The 20283-nt window shown below is 37.7% G+C and overlaps 1 protein-coding gene across 1 annotated transcript in view; it reads right to left on the bottom strand.

Moving 5' to 3' along the window:
• AGPAT5 (1-acylglycerol-3-phosphate O-acyltransferase 5) overlaps positions 1-20283 on the bottom strand; it is a 51261-nt gene that overhangs the window by 23800 nt on the left and 7178 nt on the right. The window contains exons 2-5 of the mRNA XM_054383699.1: positions 12703-12772; positions 12403-12518; positions 7378-7467; positions 592-682 (exon numbers count right to left, since the gene is read on the bottom strand). Of these exons, the coding sequence (XP_054239674.1) occupies positions 592-682; positions 7378-7467; positions 12403-12518; positions 12703-12772 (367 nt within the window). The remainder of the gene's footprint in view (positions 1-591; positions 683-7377; positions 7468-12402; positions 12519-12702; positions 12773-20283) is intronic.

The raw sequence follows: 20283 nt of genomic DNA, 5'->3' as shown, positions 1-20283 counted from the left end.
CAAGTGTTTCCGAAGATGAAGTGATTCCATCTGCAGTTATAGAGATTACACCAACGATCAAAGCACCTACAGAATAAAGTTCAACCAGAGAATGGAAGATGAGAGAGGAACAAAATCAAAAAGCCATGGTAGTACCAATAGTAATTAAAAATAAAGTAGTGGAAGACTTTTTCTTTTAAGGCACAAGCAACCTCTTATGTAAAATATTCTTAAAATCAAGTAACAACTGTCATTGGAGTTATAATGTCAGTTTAGATAGAACAGTGCCCTGATCAAGTGTAGGTAATTCTTATGTCCCTGAAAGAGTAAGAAAGGAAGTGTCCTAAGTATAAACAGAACCTGAAAAGAGCTTTCTTCACAACTGATACTCTTGAACAAAGTGAAATGCATGAAATGTCTGCATACAAGCTACTCTCTGAAAACTTTGTAGGAAGAGAAATACTGGGTTATGTTATTCTAACCCTTAAATATCAAATCAAGTAGGCTTAATAGTCCAGTTAAGGTGAGATTACCTTCACATTATATAACAATTTTATATAACATATGTTAATGATATAACTAAAGAATGATTTAAAAACTTCTATTGCTTACCTTCTTTTTCAGCAAATGACTGACTATCTGCAATGACTTTTGGTATTTCTGGATTGTAACGAGTTCCCTCTGGAAAAATCACTAAATACATCTGTGGGATTAAAAAGAAACAAACAGACAGCTTCTTATAATGAATGTAAGACAATTCCCTTCACAGAAATTACCATCACTTGATAAGTACATACTGTATTTAATCCACACTACTGATTACTGTAATGATCCAAAGAAAATCAGAATACTTGAACTAAAATTTCTTAGCTCTAATAAACTTACTGTTCAGGGTTCAAAACTTTTTCTTTGAATGTACACCACAGAAATTTGCCCAAGTGATTTAGAAAGGGAAACAGCATGCATCAACAGAATGGATCAAGTCAGAAGCAGCCCATATCAACAGGACTGCTGGTTTTGTTAAGTGGGATAAGAGAAGATTTTTAAAAGAAGTCAAACATCTCACAGATGACATAAACAATGTATTTTTTTTCTTTAATACTAGTCTTTTCTTATACTGAAATACACATTTAATTGCATTCATTATCAGAAATACTATTAATTGAAATCTTGATAGATCAACGATATGCCTATACACATCTCATTATATTAGGCATTAAAGATATTATGAACTTAAATGCATAGTTTAGCATTATTTGAACTATATAAATGACATTCCTTTAAGTATACATGCCTGCAAGGTTAGATTTTGCAAGTAAATTCGTTTGCTTGCCTATTCAGAAACAACTGTCGATGTCTTCTCAAAATATGACACAGGTAAAAGTTGCTTAAGTATCTGTATATGAGTGTAAAATTATGTACTCAGACAGTAGTCAAATTTGATGAATTTTCCATCTGCTTTTGAAATAGAACAGAGGCTTCCATCTCTTTCTGTGTATATGTATGTGTGTGTGTGTGTGTGTGTGTATGTCTTGCATCATCTCTTGCATAAAAAGTTAATGAAAAACATCACCACTGAAAATTTCATTTTGGGGGCTCACCTGAAGAAAAGGCTATGGCCACAAACGGTAACTAGCGTGGAGCTGAACATGACACATTCACAGTAAAATCATGCCTACTATGCTTAGACTAAATACTTACTTTGTTATCTTTGCAGAAATGTCTCAAGAAATACTTGAAAGAAAAAGAGATAGTGGATTTACAAAACACTCCAAGGAGTACAGGAAGACACTGACAAGTGGGAGTGCATGTCATGAAAAGATGAAGTTAAATAAAACCTCAGAAAGAGACACACAGGAATGTAACTTTGTGCTTCTGGACCACAAATCATCAAAGTGTCCTGATATTAATGATTACAGAATAGCTAGAGAAAAGGCTGAATGCAGAAAGACAGGACCCAGCAAATGAACACTCCAGAATCACCCCACAGTGAGAAAGGTTGAAAGATGTACTAAAACATTGAGAAAGGAAGAAATCTAGGAGCTGTGCCAGCAGGAGATGAAGGAAGAGAAGAACTGAGTACATAGCCTAGAATCTGGCAAGGATTTAAAAAAAAAAAAAAAAAAAGGAATAGCAAAACCAGTGTCAGTAGAATGGAGTAAACAGGGCTAGAGGAAAGGCTGTACTTGTGGCATGTGTGGGGAGGAGGAGAACTGATTGCAGAGGAAGGTAAAGTTCAAGAATGTTCAAAGATTGGCAGAAACCCAAGATGTATACAGATTTGCTGAGAAAAGAACAAAACAGAATCTGCTGAAGAGGCAAGGTGCTTACTTTTTTGTAACGTGACAGTGGGATAAGCACAGGGACGAGTACAGGAATCCTTAGACCCAGCTGCAGTCCACACTTCCCCCAGCCACGTATACATTTCATCTATGAAGTACACTGTTGAGATATTTAAGTGACTAAGTAAAACCTTTCAGAGTTATCTGTAAAAGTTATAGTATTCAGATCCAGGTTCATTTGTTTCTTTTCATAAATGTGCTTATATTCAAATCATGTAATTTGGATCCTTAACATGGTACTTCAAGATGAGGTTCCTGCCTCCTCCTCACTTAGAGACTGAAGGCTCAACTCCAAAGGGTAGTACAAGTGGCTGTAACATTTCATAGCTGACAAAGCAAAGAAAGCAAAGCACACAGCATAGGAATACCATTCTTGGTACAGAGGTCAGCACTCAAAAGCATGGAGCATTACTGGTCTTTAAAGCAGATAATCAACCACTGAAAGCTGATTACATAGCAAAGAACACTATCTACTTACTCCAGTCCTACGTGTGCAATACAAAGCAGGGGCTGAAATGATATTTTAATTATTCTTGTAAACCTCTATCTAAACCACAAGCACCTGAACAGCTTTTTTGACCAGAATGTGTATCTCTGACTTGAAAGCACACCAATAAGACAGAGAAATGGCATTTGCTTTAAATTCAGCATATGTAAACCTACTATGCAGCTCATTAGGACTTTGCCTAATTAAAATTCATGAATGTAAATAGACGTCGTCCTTGTATTCATGTACAGTTCTGCACAAGACAAGGATATTTTGCCAATGCAATTCAGCTTACCAAATCTACCTGCATGACAGGCGTTTCTCTTCTCCCAGCATGGGCAGCAGCTCAATCCTTAAATACTATTTTCAAAGACTGTAAGAATTACAAGTCTCTAAGATTTTAATAACTAAATAAGCTCCCCTTAATTTGGATTAAGAACTGATGAGTTGTTGAAGCATTTTAATTGCTTAGAAGCACTAATTGCAGGTAAGGCAACCTTTTATAAAGATTTTTTCATTTAAAGCATTTAGCCATATAGAAATTATGCACTTTACCACAGTGACTGCAAAATTCAGTGCTTGTGTTCGAAATGGCAAAGAAAATTTTGCCTTATCATAGTCCCTGATTCACTGATACAATGATTTTAACCTAAGCAGAGTAAGTCACCATGTTCTGTTACATAGTATTCTCATGCCTGTTTTTGTGTAAGTAATGGGTGGATGTCAATACATTTGCTATCTCTCATCAATTTGAAGGCTTCAAGGAGTGGATCAGGATTCATTTAGCAGAACTCTACCGATTCAAGGTGGAGCCAGAAAAACAGAGAAAAGGCAGGGGTTACCTGCAGAGTCCATAGAGGTTAAATTCAGGGATGATGGTAACTGCTTTCCCTGGAATAGAAACTTTTTCCTTTCCCCAGTGCTGTCAAGGTCTCCCAGGCAAAAAAAAAACAAAAAAACAAAACCAAACCAAACCAGCAATGGCACTGAATAGGGCCATACTACTAGAGCAGGGAGGAGGCAGACAAGGAAGTCCTCAAGACAGATCAGAGTACCACAAAAGGAGCTGCTGTAAGTGGATCAGGGTAAAAGGGAAAAAAAGCAACATATAAGTCTGTGGAGTACAGAACAAAGTCAGCCCAGATACCATAAACATACAGCGAGAGGACAGAGCTTGGGAGGGTGTCCTGAAGAGAGTAGCTACTATGTAGAAAAACCTAGTGTGTCAAGAAATGGTAACAACTAACTGAAGATATCTTGCATTCATGGTGCTGTTCCTAGGTAGGAGACAAGGGGAAAACAGTTAAATATTTTTATTTACAAAGTTCAAAATGACATTAAACAATGTGTTTAGTTTTAATGTTATTACTATTTCATCCTGACAACTGGACAGATTCATATCTGAGTCCATGTAGGTCACTGCCTAGAAGATATACTTCTGGGGAATTCGATGAGAAAAACTAAGAAAAAGCTTATCTGGCATAATTGGAATGAAACACAGAAAGTGACGTGAGGAAAGCAGGCAAGGGCACCCAGGAATTACAAAGAAGTTGTTAGGGATTTGCAAATTAGTAACTATATGATAAAATAATTACAATAACCCTTACAGTAGCTGTATTAATGTATTTCCTCCAGGTTCTTACTGTTTGATTGGCACTGTTTCATATGGCAAAGATTTATTCTGTGACTGACTGAATGAAAAAGCCAAAACATATAATAACCAGCTAAATATTTGCTGTATTGGGTGAAATCTCACTCCTCAAAATGCAGATTTCCCACTCTTGGTGCATGATAAAAAGAAATGTAAGTTCCATTTTCAGTTATCAAACTGAATAGTTTGATATTCAGAAGAGTTAACTTTCTTTATAAAACAAGCAGATTGAGCATATCCAGTTTCAGACTAGTATATAAATTATTTTTGCATGAAGCTGATGAGTTCAGAGCCTACTTGCCTTACTGATTAAAATGTCTTCATTTAAAAAGCAATATGGTTGCTTGTCACACTAGAGCTGCTAAGTGTCTTCATGAATAATGCAGTAATAAGGACACAGGTTATCATACTCTTCTCCCAGTAGTAATTGTAGGTTAAAGGGTATTTTTACAGCACTTACATTTAAATTCTCAGATAAAATGGATTATAGAAAGTTTAGTCTTCCCTCAAATGACAACTCAATGGTCTGTGTCTTTCACCCGAGCAGATGCAAGCATTTGTCTCAGTAAAGAGGCTTTTGACAGCTTTGGTTTTGTAAAACTTATCACTCTCTATATGGCTTGACTGAAGTAGATTTAAAACAGAACACACTTCTTTCTTTTCTATACTGCTACTCTAGATAATATGAGGAAAATGGCAACAACTGCCTGGCAAGCATGTCCAGAGTCTGTTCCCATTTCTAACATTAATGAACTTCAGACAGACAAATTACATCAAAACCCAGATGTACCCAAATGATCCAAAATTCATACGGCATCAGCTTAGATAAGTTAGGTATAATCCTTCAATCCACGCACAACGAAGGAAAGAGAAGAATGATGATTCCAGAAAAAAAGCCTCCTAGATTTATTTATCACATGTAGACATCTACCATGGAAAGCAGAACCCACAGTGGATGTAGTAGCTTTACAGAAAAGCTTTATACTTAAAATTTTCCTTACACTCCCATTGGGCTACCATACACTAGCCTGTCCAGTCAATTTATAACACTGCAGCCACACTGAACATCATTTGCAGGTTTCCAAAGATATGTGGAATTAGATGAGTTTCTAAACATATCTTCCTGATTATATTACATATATTCCTAATTATCTTCCTGATTATATTACAACAAAATCCATGTTTCTATAAAGGAAACTAATTTAATACAGAGTTCAAATAAACACATAGATCACAATAAAAACTGATCACAATCAAAACCTTATTGTTACAACCACCCCCTGCATTTTATGAGGTGCAAAGGGAAGCCAGAAAGCTAAGGCTCAACTGGAAGCTGCCTCTCTGGCTAGCAAGAAATCCACAGGCCTATGCAGGAAAGAAAGGGGAAATCTTGTCTAACTAATCTGATAGCCTTCTATGAAGTTATGACCAAGTGAGTAGATGGGGGAAGAGCAGTGGATGTCATATCTTGACTTCAGTAAAGCTTTTGATACTATCTCCCATAACATCCTCATAGAAAAGGTCAGGAGATGTGGCATAGATGGCTGGTCAGTGAGGTGGATTGCAAACTGGCTCCACAACGGAATTCAGAGGGTCGTCATCAGTTGCTTAGGGGGATGATTACAGACACGTTTCATACATCCTGTAATTCTTCTTTGCTTATTCCATTACTCAGCAGGTTTTACAGAAAAGAGTCTTTGCCCTGGACATACAGAAACTAACGTGATGCAATGCAACCTTTTCACATTCCAGGACCCTCCCCAGTAATGCAGGCACAAGTTGCCACTATTAAATATGAACATCTTCTCCATGTGGCCATCATTAGATTAGACACTGGACAACAAAAGTTTAGTAGTTGGAGTATTTTTCTTGCTTCTGTAACTTGTATACTAAAAACTGGAAATAGATCCATGTTCTTATCTTAAAAACCCTCCCTGTACATGCTAGATCTTAGTTCAAGACAAAATGAATAAGCATTGTCTTAAGGGAGCCTTACTCATTTAAGGCTCTCAGTAAGCATAAGGCCAGTTTACTTTTTCAACACAAGACACACAAAAACATAAACACATTATCTCAAAAAAAAAGATAAAGAAAAAAACAAAATACTATTATAAAGGTCAAAACAACCCGTTCACTCCTTTTACCCAAACTTCATCTTATAAAAGGTTTGCCACTTAGTATTTTGAGCATTTTAAATAAAATGAAGTGTAACTGTTCCATATCAAGGCTTGCTGAGTTGGTTTCCTTAAAATGCAGAAAACATTTTAATGCACAGCAAGTAATGGAAGTGAAGCACAGTATTTCTAACCACTGAGCCACAAACCATACAGAGAGTCATGAGAAAAATCACTTGGAACTAACAATTGTTCTTCAAATAGAAAATTATCAAGAGTTTGGACTGGAGGTTTTGGTTTTTTAGGTTTGTTTGTTGGGGTGTTGTTTCTTTTTTTTTTCTCCTCCAGGCACAGCAAAGTTACTCAGTTCTAAGATACTACTACCATTAAAAATGATTGATCATTGGAATGACTGAAACTTGGTAAGAATGGTTCTTGACTTTAAGAAGTCAAGAAAAACCAGTCTCCAACAAAAATAGAGTAGTGCTAATGTTGTCTTTTAAAACACAGAGAACACAAACAGTGGTTCCCCATGAAAGCTGATATAGCTTGTGTTCTAAGATTTAGTCCAGATCCCCCCTGCCCTCTACAGACAAAATCACAAAGTTCATGTCACTCATAAAGCACTAGGCAATTTTTTCTATTTTTGATACTCCAGTATCAAAAATAATTGTAAAAATACAGAAAGAAAACAAATCCATAACTACTGTCTTGTAGCTTGTAGGTGTCAGGCAAGGCTCATTTCTCCATTAAGCCTTTGCCACTTAAGAAGTCAGAGAAACGAGAAGGAAGGAATAGTCTTACCGGAGTCTCTGCATTCACCTGGGTCCTCAACTTCTCTCTCATTTCTTTTTCATTGAATTTGGCACTTCTCTTCACATATACTCCTCCGTGCTAAGAGAGGAGAAAAAAGGAGAAAAATATTAAATATTCAAGCAGTTCAATGTAGAATAGTTGACGGAAGAACAAACAAGACAACAATGGCAAGTTATCTTTATGACTCATGCTGCAAATCACCCATAAGATGTTTTATCCTCGGATGAAAGCACCTGAATCTAATTTCACATTTGCATTTACTTAAGTTCACAGAATCTGTTTAAATAAAGACCAAACCTTAAAAAAACCCAAAAATTAAAAAAAAAAAAAAAGGCATAAGACACTTGAAGTGTCTTGTTTAAAGGTATTAAATAATTAACTGGAAGACTCATTGGAATCAAACGCATGGATCTCTATTCCTTGCAACAATGACAAGCAGCTTAGCTGAAGTTACTCACACATAAGCATTTATAGGACAATGTTTTCAATTTTATGTGCCTGCTCTTAAATACTGCAAATACTGGAACCTCACGTATCATACCTCTACCATAAAAAACCATTTATGAACAGCACAAGGGTAAGTGGCATAGGTCTTAAAAACTTCTATACACTCTATTAGAGAACCAAACTTCAAATAAGAAGCTATATACCAAGATAATAATTAAATAAATAACACATCTTTAGAAGGTAAAGGATTTTATAAAAATATTTATACTGAAAGCCACCATGGTTAGCCAAATTAGACCATTCCCTGGAAAAGATTTGTTTTATAACTTGATCCACACAATTTATCTCAAAAACTTCAGTAAAAACACTATGGCAAAGCACACACAAAGAAAGAGGGTTATAAAGAAATAAAATTTGCCTCATCATTTCCCACTTATGTCACTTTATCTACAGCGCTACAAAAGGCTGTAAACAAACACACTCCAAAAGGAACTACAGATACAACAAATTGTAAGAAGAAAATTATAAAAAATATAGCTTCCAAATAATATGTTTTAAAATACATCACTTTAATGGATTTTCTATCTGATTCCCTAACTTGGTAACATTTGTCCGTTTCTGGTTTTACACAATCTTCACAGAAAGGTGACAGTAAGATGAAAACTACCAGGAGCTGAACTTCATTCAGGAAGAGATACAGTACATTGTAGAAACGGGGTAGAGGTGTCTATGTGTGTAACGTTATTTCAATTGCATAGCATGGGAAGCAATAAAATTTGAGTGGTTAAGAGGCAGGCAGAAGAGGTAGTTATACAAAGTGCTTTCATTCTTTGCTTGTCACGGTGTAGAGAGACAGCTGTGAAGCTGCTTAGTGGTATTTGACATGACTTTTACATTGGTCTCCAAAAGCTGCAGTGAAAAAGAACAGAAAGTCAATGGTACATTAACTTCATATTAAATGTTCTGTTTTAACATTATTGTCTGTGGTTCCCTCCTACAGGGAGGGACTGTCACTAGCAGGGAATCAAAATCAAAAACAGAATCTCCTGATCCACAGAGCTTGACCTTTAGCAGGCTGGAGCATGATATCAGCACCATGCAACACAGAGTTCAGTACCAGACAGAAATTGGTATGAACAGAAAAATATTCATAGAATGATTATGGTTGGAAAAGATCTCTAACACCATCAAGTCCAACCGTCAACCTAACACCACCATGCTCACATGCTATGTCCACACATCTTTTTCAATACCTCCAGGGATGGTGACTTCACCACCTCCCACTGTAGCCTGTTCCAATGCTTGGCCGTTCTTTCAGAAAATAAGTTTTTCCTAATACCCTATATCTAAACCTCCCCGGTGCAACTTGAGGCCATTTCCTCTCTTCCAATCACTAGTTACATGGCAGAAGAGACTAGCACCCACTTCACTACAACCTACTTTCAGATAGTTGTAGTGAATAATAAGCCTCGTTTTCTCCAGACCCTTCACTATCTTCATTGACCTTTTCTGGACACACTCCAGCAACTGAATATCCTTTTTGTAGTGAGGGCTCCAAAGCTGAACACACTATTCAAGATGTGGCCTCACCAGTGCCAACTACAGGGGCACAATCACTTCCCTGGTCCTGATGGCCATACTGTTGCTGATACAGGCTGGAACGCTGCTGGCCTTACTGGTAGTTGCTGGGCACGCTGCTGGCTCACGTTCAGCTGGTTGTCAACCAGCACCCTGAGGTCTTTTTCTGCCACACATCTACGTAGTAAACAGAAAGACATGTACTATCTGCAGACTCCACATACAAGACCGTTTTTAAGATCTGACACCACTGAAGGAAAGCTGAAGTCCTATTCAGTACAGTGACACCAAAACGACCACTTTCAAGAAAGGTAAACTCAGTTTGGTATGAGAAATACTGCATCTACTAGACAAGACTTCCATGTAATTGCTAAGTCAGTGTAAGCACAGCTAGGATAAGCTTTGATAAATGAAGGAAGACTGGAATCAGTGTCTTCCCAATTTATAAAATTACAAACCAGCTGCAGTAAACTTGGAAAATCCTGAACCATGTTTTCCTTGGTTAATTTGTGAACTTGGAGAAATCAAGTTAATCTTGTACAGTTTGCTTTGGGGCACCACAACACCAGAGCTGGGTTTGGTTTCCCCATCAAAGACTTGAATACTCAGATTTGTACTTCTCCAGTAAATAAAAGTATACAGCCATGAAATGTAAGAAAACATAAATCATGCATTCTAACATCACCCCGCACTGCAAACAACCCAACTACATATGTCAGCTCCCCTATGGCATGAGGTTACAAAGCTAAAGAGAGACATGTCATACTAGTTAAATATTTGGTGAAAATTCTGTAACAGCCAAAAGGCTGCACAAGCTGATGCAGAATAACAGAAGAGACAAAGACATATTTCCTTTGTTAAAAAGCCAAGCAAACTCTGGGGTCTGAAAAATATTTATCAAAATTACATCCCAGCCTCACCAGGTGGTATAAGATGAATAGAAGTTAGCTGCATTTTGGTGGAGAAAGATAGGAGCAAAATAAATAATTCAGATCCACCCAAAAATAATAAAAGCCAGTTTTATGAAAAGAAATTTTTCTACCTAATAAAAGCAAATCTGGAACATAACAGGTTAATTTAAGTGCTGCTTTATTTTTTTCTTGCTATTAGATAGTTGCCTCCAAAGAAGAATGCTAGTTATGCAATTGTATACAGCTCAAATTCCCCAATTTGTATTGCATTTCCTTTTCAGTAATAGATCAAATATATGAATGCTTTTCAAAACAGCTTTCTGGAAGTACTGTTTTTAAGGTTATAATATTTTTCCGCTGCACTTTAAAAGCCCCTCTCTCAGTCAACAATGGATTATGTTTACAAATATACTTCCTTTGTGCCTGAATTTCGCTCTCCTGGACATCCAGACCACGTTTATTTCCAAACAGGATGTTTACCTGAGGTAGGGAATATGAATTCCGTGAGCATGGCGTAATTACGTGGCTCTGGAAACTTTTAGTGGAGTGTAAGTGACATCACTGACAGAACATCAACAGGAAGGGCAGGAAGTGTTTTGTGTTTTTGCACTGTTTGGTGTGATAAAAACAATAAAAATACCTATTAGCTTGCACTGCAGTCCTGCTGCATCCCGTTTCAGTTATTTGAACACACAGGCATCACCACTGTAAGTCAGCTGCCTTTCATCTGTGTCACTGACTTTATATATATATATAAAAAAAAAAAATCCTGCACTGAATTTTGTAGAAGGTTTATGTTTGAAGGCTCTAAAGCTGAATAGGTTTTATTTCATATATATGTTTGACTAAAAAATGTAGGCTACATTTGGACTAATTTCCACAGGAATCTCAACAGTCAATACAACTGAGGAAACTGAGTGCCGGATATTCCAGACAGCATTAGTAACTTTCCAAAATCTGGAAACAAAGTCATTTCTGGACACCTAGTGATAGCGGATGGAATATATATCCTGTCTGTATTTTAATTAAAGCAGCCTTAAACCACCAACAATATAATGACCACAGAGAAGGACAAAGAAGAAAATATTTTGATGCAGCAGACTGGTCACTTTGATAGAAGGAAAATATAGGAAACCAGACTAATCAGTCACGGTAAGTGTTAGACAACAGAATTCAATTTTCTCCCAATGGATGCTATCAGTGAGGTATGACAGGGTGAGACAGTCAATACTTATTTAGGGGAGTGGGACAGCAACCTCACCAATAAAAAAGAAATTGTGAACACTTTCCTTATTTTCCCTGCAGCACATTCTTGTCCCAACAAAGCAATTTTAGAAGAAAGGATGGCAACTGCCCAGTCTCCAGCATAGGTTTACAGTCTATTCCCTGAGACACTCATACAGAAGACAACAAACATCTTCAACCACCAAGCTAAAACAGACTTGGATCACCCAGTATGTCAGGCAACACTCTAACCTCTGACACACTGAACAGACAGCAGGAACCTCAATCACAACCTCTGCTCCAAGATAAAATGGTGACATAGTTAACACCCTAACAATGGGCATTTTATGTGACATGATCTAACACTCTGTTCAAACTAGATATCACATTCAAGCTAGATGGCAACATCTGATTGCTGGGAAAAGCCACTGTTTAAGGCACTTCCTATTCTTCAGTATGTTAACTAGGCAGCTCACAGATCTGTACCTCCTCCAGCCTAATGCTCTCTAAATCCAACTTACACATGCTTCTTGGTGGCAGTTTCAATGTCAACTCTTCCCACTCACAGCTGTATACTCGAAACTTTTCCCCTTTTGCAGCTTCTAGCAATCAGCTGCTCTGACTTGCTTTAAAAACGCAAGAGTACAAATGGTGAGAGAGGGAACAATGATCAGCCAAGGATGATGGAGTGAGTAAAGCTTCCTATGTGGACATACATCTGTAGTTGCCTACTCTTCATATATTCCTTTACAAACCATGACTTGAACTACATCTTCTCAGCATGTATGATGGAGGTAAAGTACACTTTACACATGTGACTGCCATACAGCAAGGAAAAAGTGACTGGGCTTACCTGTGAAAAATACCACCCATAGAGTGGAAGCCATTTTAATCCATCTTTCAAGACATATCGGACATGCCCAAGAGCATTCTGCCTAATTGCCAGCATGTCTGCAATAATCCAATCAACTGCAAAGACAAAAGCCACAAATGTTTAGTTAAATTAGTTTTTAATTGCCACCTATGAAACAAAAAGTTCAAGTCGTACATACAAATATCATTAAAGGTTTCTAACTAAAAGTTCTGAACTAGAAGCCCTTGCTCATTAGAGACACAGCAAATAAAAGTGTAAGACAAACAAAAAAATACAAACCTGTACACTGATGGTTCGATAAATATACTACATTTTCTTTATTTTTTGGCAAATCGCCGTAGATTATTACCTAAAAAAAAAAAAAAAAGTAGTATTACTTTATTAATTATTCTCATTGCATTAGACAGTGATGAGACCCAATGCAGTAATTAGGTATCTACTGGAAAACTGCCAGCAAGTTAGCACCATTGACAGAAAAACAGCATCAGTACTCACAAATGCATACGACTGACTTATTATCAACAAAGCTCTGAACATTAGTTAATGAGGGCTTAAGAAAGCTGTTCTGTTCCTGTGCTTCAGCCTTAGAACTAGATCCATGGGAGCTGATCTACATCCACCAGATCCGTTAATATAATTAAGGGTAAAGACGAATCATAGATGTGTACAAACCCACTATACATCTAACAAACAAGACATGTTTCAGCCAGACACTAATTGTAATTCAGTCTAAAACAGTAAATTTTCCTGGATTAAATCAAGAACAGAATCTCAAGCATTTGCCACTATTCTAACTGCCAAAAATGAACAAAAAACCATGAGGTTGAGGAGTGTCTTTAAATTGGTCTTCAGCTTCCAGCCAGCAAGTTTTGTGACATTTTTCTCCTTTACCTGTCATTTCTTGCCCTTGAAAGGTAATGATCTAATAGTGAAATAACCTTCTGAGAGCATGACTATAAAGCAAGATGCGCTGAAGCAGTAATCCAAAGCAATCTTTTAAAATGGCTTAATTAGTTTACCTGCAATTCAAATAGAAAATGAGAACTCAATTAAACCATTTCAATCCTGAATTGAAGAACCTATGCAGCCATTTAATTAATAAATATTTTCATGCTCTAATGAAACTTAGTTTTTCCAACCAGTACATTTTCCAACCAGGATTTCCCCCTTGCTCTGTCAGTATCTTGCTCCTAGAAGTGAGCTGTAATAAACACACACCTTTCTTCATAGTAACTCCATTCACCAAAATCCAAACCACTATTTGGAAGGTTTACCACTACTGCCACCACTTCCCTAGTTTGGACCATCTGGGAATTTTAACAGGAAGATCTAACTAGTATTCAGATTTTGATTAGTATCATTTAGTATGCTGAGTCTCATATTGTTCCTTACAGAAGGTCTCCACGAGCACCTCTGGAAAATCTGCCCACCTCTCTGTGGTACCAGATGGGTAACACCTTGTATTGTAACACAAAGCAAACTCCCCACATAAAGCTGCACGGTTTGCATTCACCTTGTTATTTCTTTGAAAATGCAACTGCACTGTTATCATGTGCAGTTCATGGAAGGCCAGCAAACAGCAATTCATGTTTCAGACATACACAGCTAGGAACTGAGAGCTACAAACTTAAAATACAACTCTTACTACAGCCAAGTCAGAATAGCAACCTCCAACCTGCATTCTCTAGAGGCTTCTTCAGATTCAGACACTTAACTGGGCAGCCACACTGATCTCCTTCTCAGAATGAACCACTGTAATTTTGTACATTTCCACAGACCTTACACAGCACAGGGCTAACAGTTAATAGCTTTGAATCTTGCAGAAACATTGCCTTTTCCCCTTTGGGATAACGCCTGCGAATTCACCTACTCGTGGCTAAGCAGAGGAAGAGTCCCCTCAGCACAAGCCATTAATTTCCAGCAATCTGATGCTTTTAGGTGAACCAGAGCACCTAAGGAATACTATAGCTACAGAATGAAATGATACAGTACTCTTCTTGATGGTCTCCAGAAAACCTCTGACTCTCTGTTGTTTTTTGCAGCTAAGTTTGCACAGTTCCCTGCTGCAGAAAATTTGCAGTCTCTGGATCCTACGCCTGCAACTGCAGAAGAGATTTGGGGACTACAGTGAAGGCAAATACTTGCATGATTTACCAAGGACAGCAATACAGACACAAATGTCCAGAGTGCCAGTCTGGTGCATACCCCTTTTGAAGCAATCTGAAGAGATGAGTAGATAAGAAACTCCTAGTCTTCCTTCTCAGTGCGGTCCCTAGGGTCTGCAGAGCACAAGATGGGGTGGTCTTCCCATCTGCGAGGCACTCACCAGCCAGCACCAGGCAAGTGGTACATGGTGGTGGAGTCACTGTCCCTGGAAGCATTTAAAATTTAAAGACTGGATGAGGCACTTAGTGCTATGGTTTAGTTGATTAGATGGTGTTGGGTGACAGGTTAGACTTGATCTCAAAGGTCTTTCCCAACCCAGTTAATTCTGTGACATGTTTGGGAGGCTATTTTCAGTTCTGTAACATAAGGTCCCTAGTGTTCCTGGTATTGTATGCACATGTAAGTTCTACCTATATATCAGCTTGAAAAACTGACAAGTTCCATGTCCTGTCTGCCACAATGAAGCAAGTGGGGAACCTGTTCATTTGAAAAGATGCTGCTTTGTTAAAAAACAAACAAACAAACCAAACCACAGAAAAATACATACATAAAAAAAACCCCACAACACAAAAAACCCCCAATGAAGTCAAGCAAAGAAAACAAGTTAAATGAAAAGAGCAGTACAGCCAGCCAAAGCAAGCAGAAGGGAAATATTTTAAAAGTTGATTTACTGTCTAATATTGCAATTATCACTTGGGTACAGATGTGTGCTTTTAGCCATGCTTGGGTTGCCTTGCAGTCCAGCTCACAATAATGAGCAATAGAGTTACTGCTAATTTGGGTCTTTCGGATCTGTTTACACAGCAGTGCTGTCAAACTCAATTCAGCAGGGTCTCAAATAAAGGAAACTGCTAACAGATTCTCTTCTGCAGGAAGGCTGTACCCAGTTTCCCTGGATGCCATGCACCAAATTGTTCACACGCTCAACAGGCACAGACAGACTTCAGGAGTGTCATGGCCAAGAGAAGCTCTGGTTCACCACCAAGAGGTTACAAGTTCTCCTGGTAGGAGAATTTACTTATTCACTGGTAGGCTGATCTTGGCATGCAAATGGGAGCTCCTGAGTGATCTAGTGACACCAGTTTAAGCTTCCATGGCTGCCTCTGCTTCTTCTACTGCAACATATTCAGCTATGACTGTCCTATTGAGGTAGGTCACATAGCAATGTAAAACAGTCTGTCTAGCAGCCACATCTAAGCAACTCAGAATTTGCACAGATTTTCACTGCAGCAAGGCGGACAATCACAATTGAAAGTTGAGAGTTTTATATCTTGGTTATGAAATCTGCACATACCAAAGAAAATTGAACAGATCATTTAATCACATCCTAGATACATCAGCTCAGTGAACAGGACCATGACGAAAACAACTAAAGAGTTGTAAGTAATCACACTATCTGAAGACCGGCTTGCAGGCCAACTGGTAATCACACCTAATGCCTCTTAGTATGATAATTGGATATGGCTGATAATGACAGCAGTTCAGAAGTTGACGTGCAAACAGACCTGGCACTTCTACTTCAGAAGCAATACAGCTGGTTAGTCATGGTAAAAAGTCAGGTCACTTCATATGATGTCCTATCATGTCTACCAGCACACTCTTTGTTCCTCAGACTTCTTAACCCTCCTCTCTTTTCTGTTCAAAGAAACTAGATGTGAACTGTAGAATGATACTCGTTTTTTTGGTGTTACTTCAGAAAGATCACTGGGGCCCTTTATTGAGAAGGTGCATTCTGATCAGGAAAAACATCAGCTTTGAACACTGCAACAGTTATTGAAAAGGAGAATAATAGCAGTAGTATAATAGCAGGAAAACATTCCTTCCCTCTCCTGGAGAGAGGAGAAACAAAATATTCAAGACATCAACACTTCACTTAAAAACAACCATAACTTCATATACCTAGCTGTGCTATCCTTAAAACATGCACTTCACTCCATTTTGCTATTTCTTCCTCACTACATTCGTAACTAGGACTGCAGCTCTTTGGCACAAGAGTATCTTTGTTAGCTGGGAACTGCTGCAATGTTAAGTGCTTCTGAAAATAAATAATATGCTTGGATGCATTTCTCGTGTTGTTAAGAAGCCTGGATATAATTTTGTGGTGAAAGTGTGATGGCTGTATGAATAAATCACCAATGCAACCAGATACAGCTTCTGAAGTCAGTGTGTAACCCTGTGCAAGATGACTTCTTCAGCATTGCTGCAGGCATCCTATGGCAAGTTATTTAAATTTTCTCTTAGTCTAAAAACCTGCCTGATGATATAACCTGTCTTTGGATCTTCAAGAAAAGTGCCTCAGATCACAAAATTATTTACCCCTCAGGTCTTGAGCCAGCAGGCTCAAGACAGGATATAAATAGGAAACTTGTACTGGGTGATGACAAATTTCTCAGGTTTTCCAATGTCCTAACATAAGAATTTCAAATACTTATTTTTCTTCACAGAAGGCAGAGAAGCACTTTTATTCATATTTAACAGTTACGGGTTTCACTTGCCTGCAGCGTAAGAATACAAATAAGACAGAAGGAGAAAGTACTTTCATCTTTTAAATTGCCTTTTCTCTAGATCTAAAAGGTTTACCTTTAAGTATGGGTTTTTTTCTAAAAATACCTTTGTATCACAAACAGGGTTTAGGTAACAACCATATTATTGCTATACTTCATAGCCTTTTTAACTAGACTATCTACTCAAAACATAATTTTGTAAGTCTGAAGTCTGCTGCTCAGGCACAGCATCAAACCACAAAAAATCACAATACAATTCATTTTACTGAAGGAGAGAGTTCACTCAAATATTATGTATTTTACTGTTCAGTGAAGAAAACCATTGCCAAGAGACTGAGTTCTGTGGAATATGGTGAAGATTCCTATATGCAATTCAACTTTATTGTTTTTATAAATCATTCGTTTCAGAAAGCAGAGAACTTAGAAAAATACAGTTGCTGCCATTTTATTTCCTTTTTGTAAGAAGGCTGTATTAGCAACCTATATGGATTATGCAGCTTCTGAAGTCAACATGTGTATAAATATGTATATATTATATATATTATACATATTATATATATTATACACATGTGTATAATAAAATTTATAATATCTGTCAGTAAAAACACAGCTTTAGAGCCTCTTATTCTGTGCAAATTTGACTGCTTGTATTTGAGCATGAAAGAGACCTGCGAATATTTAGACTGTAAGAAATTAGTTGCTAGTTTTCTAGAGTTTTATAATGAATTCAGTAAATTTCACAGCAGGCAGGCTGTCTGAAGAAAAATCTCAGAGGTTTCACTGCCATTAGCTTATTGAAAGAACTCAAATCAACAACAAATAACTACCACACTTATTTTAGAGCAGAAATGGAGTTTCATAAAGTGAAAAATTAGGAGTATATGCACAGCACATGTAGTTACAGCAGCAGGCTAAACAATGCCAATATTCATAACGGAGTTAATATAACTCTAAAAAAAAATACTACAAAACTCCTGCAGTCTTGTAAAAGGAATGAGACACTGTCAACAGGTAAACAATATCACGTGTTTTTAACGGGACTAGATTAGTTTTCAAAGCCCACCTGCCTGCAACTTTCCCAGATGCTGCAGAGGAATAACATGTGAAGGACTTAATCCTACAGCAGCATTGTACATTTTTCCTTAGAGCCCTCCCCAAAGCCTCAGAGGCTGGTTTAGAGCAGAATATTACAGACCACTTAGGTAATGATAGACTGGTGTGAATAAGATGTGATGTCTATAGTTTTGCAACTTCTCATTAAAAGGATGATTTAGGTGATGAGTACTGTTTAGAGAATGGGCATACAGCAAAGCAAAGCAGTTCCGGGTAACACCCATAACTGGAACATGCAATCTAAGCAAAGGGCTGATTTCAGAGAAAGTAAGTTTCCACAATACCAAGTATGTCCAGGCAATTTCAGTTAGTTTATGCTTATTTAAACAACAGTCCCAGACTAAATTCAGCAAATCTCTCCAGTGATCTTAAAGCCTATTCTGCCCAAGCACACTGCTCACTGATATTAGAAGGTACACCTAAGGAGCAACGATTCTCTCTTCTAACGGTGATATGTGCATGTAGAGAAAATTGAGCTGCTGTATCCTGTAAACTGAGTTCTCTGTTAAGCTACAGAAAGGTACTGTAATTTATTCCCTTGTGGTTTTTCTTTGTTTAAATAGTTTAAAAAGGGAAAGGAAAAAAAAAAGTGAAAACTTTTTTTGAGGTCCTTATTCTGGCTAGCATATGTTTCACAGTACTTTGAAGATTCAGAAGCTTTGCTTCTAGAACAATGCTGATCAGGGATGTACATGGGTTAGGAACTTTGCTTTAAGCACACACAATTACTTTATTCCTGCCTACACTCCTTAGCTATATGAGGACTTTAAGAACAAACCAACCAACCAATCATCTACGTAACATCACTGTTTCAGCGTTGGTCACAGAAAAAAGGAGGACTTACCATGAACATAATTTTAAGATTTTGGCATCTAATTTCTGAATAAATCCTGTTTTCAGTGCCCAAATAATTTACTGGATATTTCTGCAAAGGACTTGCTTTTGGTTACAGTGCTTTTCTATGGCACAGACCCATGGAGCAGCCCACAATTACCATAAGCAACCACTTGAGAAAGTTAGCGCATCTAAGTAACTTTTGTGAAAAACTAACAGTAATTATAGCTTTTCTTAAAGTACTGCACATATTTCAAATATATACAGGGCACATTAAAAAAATTATTAACTGAAATTTAAAGAGAAGGGTTATTCTGAACATCTGGCATCCTGATACCATGCAAAGCCTGAACATGCCTTTCAGCACAAGAGTGGAAGGAAGTATTCCACCTGTTTCATTAGGAGGGAAATAGCCTCCCTTAATAAACCTTTGGCACCTCTGAAGGTTTAGTATGACAGATTTTTGTAATTTTCTTAGAAGAAAGGAAAAAGTGACCCACACAATGCGGCTATTGTTGACTATTATGTAGTAGAAAATACATAATGTCCATCCAACACATCCCTTCCAAAATAGCAGCTACAGTGTCTTGGTACATTGAGCACATACTGGAAATGCTGTCCTTTGCATACATCACACCAGCCAGAAGCAGGAAACCTTGTGGCATTTTGCATTGTTCCTCTAGCTAGAGCCCATTATGATAGGAACTTTGCTTCTGAACGCCAAGGACTTGAAGCAGGAACTGATTAGACATTTACTTGCAACACTCCTACAAGTGTTTGTATCAAATACAAAGAGAACTGGTATGCAGTTACCAATGAGAACACACACATGGGAAAAAGAGGGATTAAAAAAGCTCTATGTCCTCTGCTGGTGATTGTGGAATAAGATTTTGAAGAATTTCCTTCACACACCATTTTCAGTAAGCATTTATAATTGAAGCACTATGGATTTTCAAGGTGAGTGAAGGAATCAATTACAACACAAAAGAGAACACGTACGAGCTTGCTGGAACTCATTTGGCTCCAGACCTGAACACAGTGAACTTGCATCAGCCTCAAAAGATAGGCACTGTTAAAACTACCCCAGTATTGGCACACCACCACAGTTGGTGAATGCGTCAGTTCACTTGCAGCTTGCTCAGGACTGTGCACTATGTTTGCTTACACAAAAAGAAATGTGCCCTCAGATTCCCAAGTAGTGTTAGGAAATGGGAGATAACCCAAGTTAATCTGCAAGTTCAAG

This window comes from Indicator indicator, chromosome 9 (assembly GCF_027791375.1).
Source record: "Indicator indicator isolate 239-I01 chromosome 9, UM_Iind_1.1, whole genome shotgun sequence".
Lineage (NCBI taxonomy): Eukaryota > Metazoa > Chordata > Aves > Piciformes > Indicatoridae > Indicator > Indicator indicator.
Note: the sequence above shows the minus strand (reverse complement) of the source record. Positions and strands in the feature narration are given on the sequence as shown.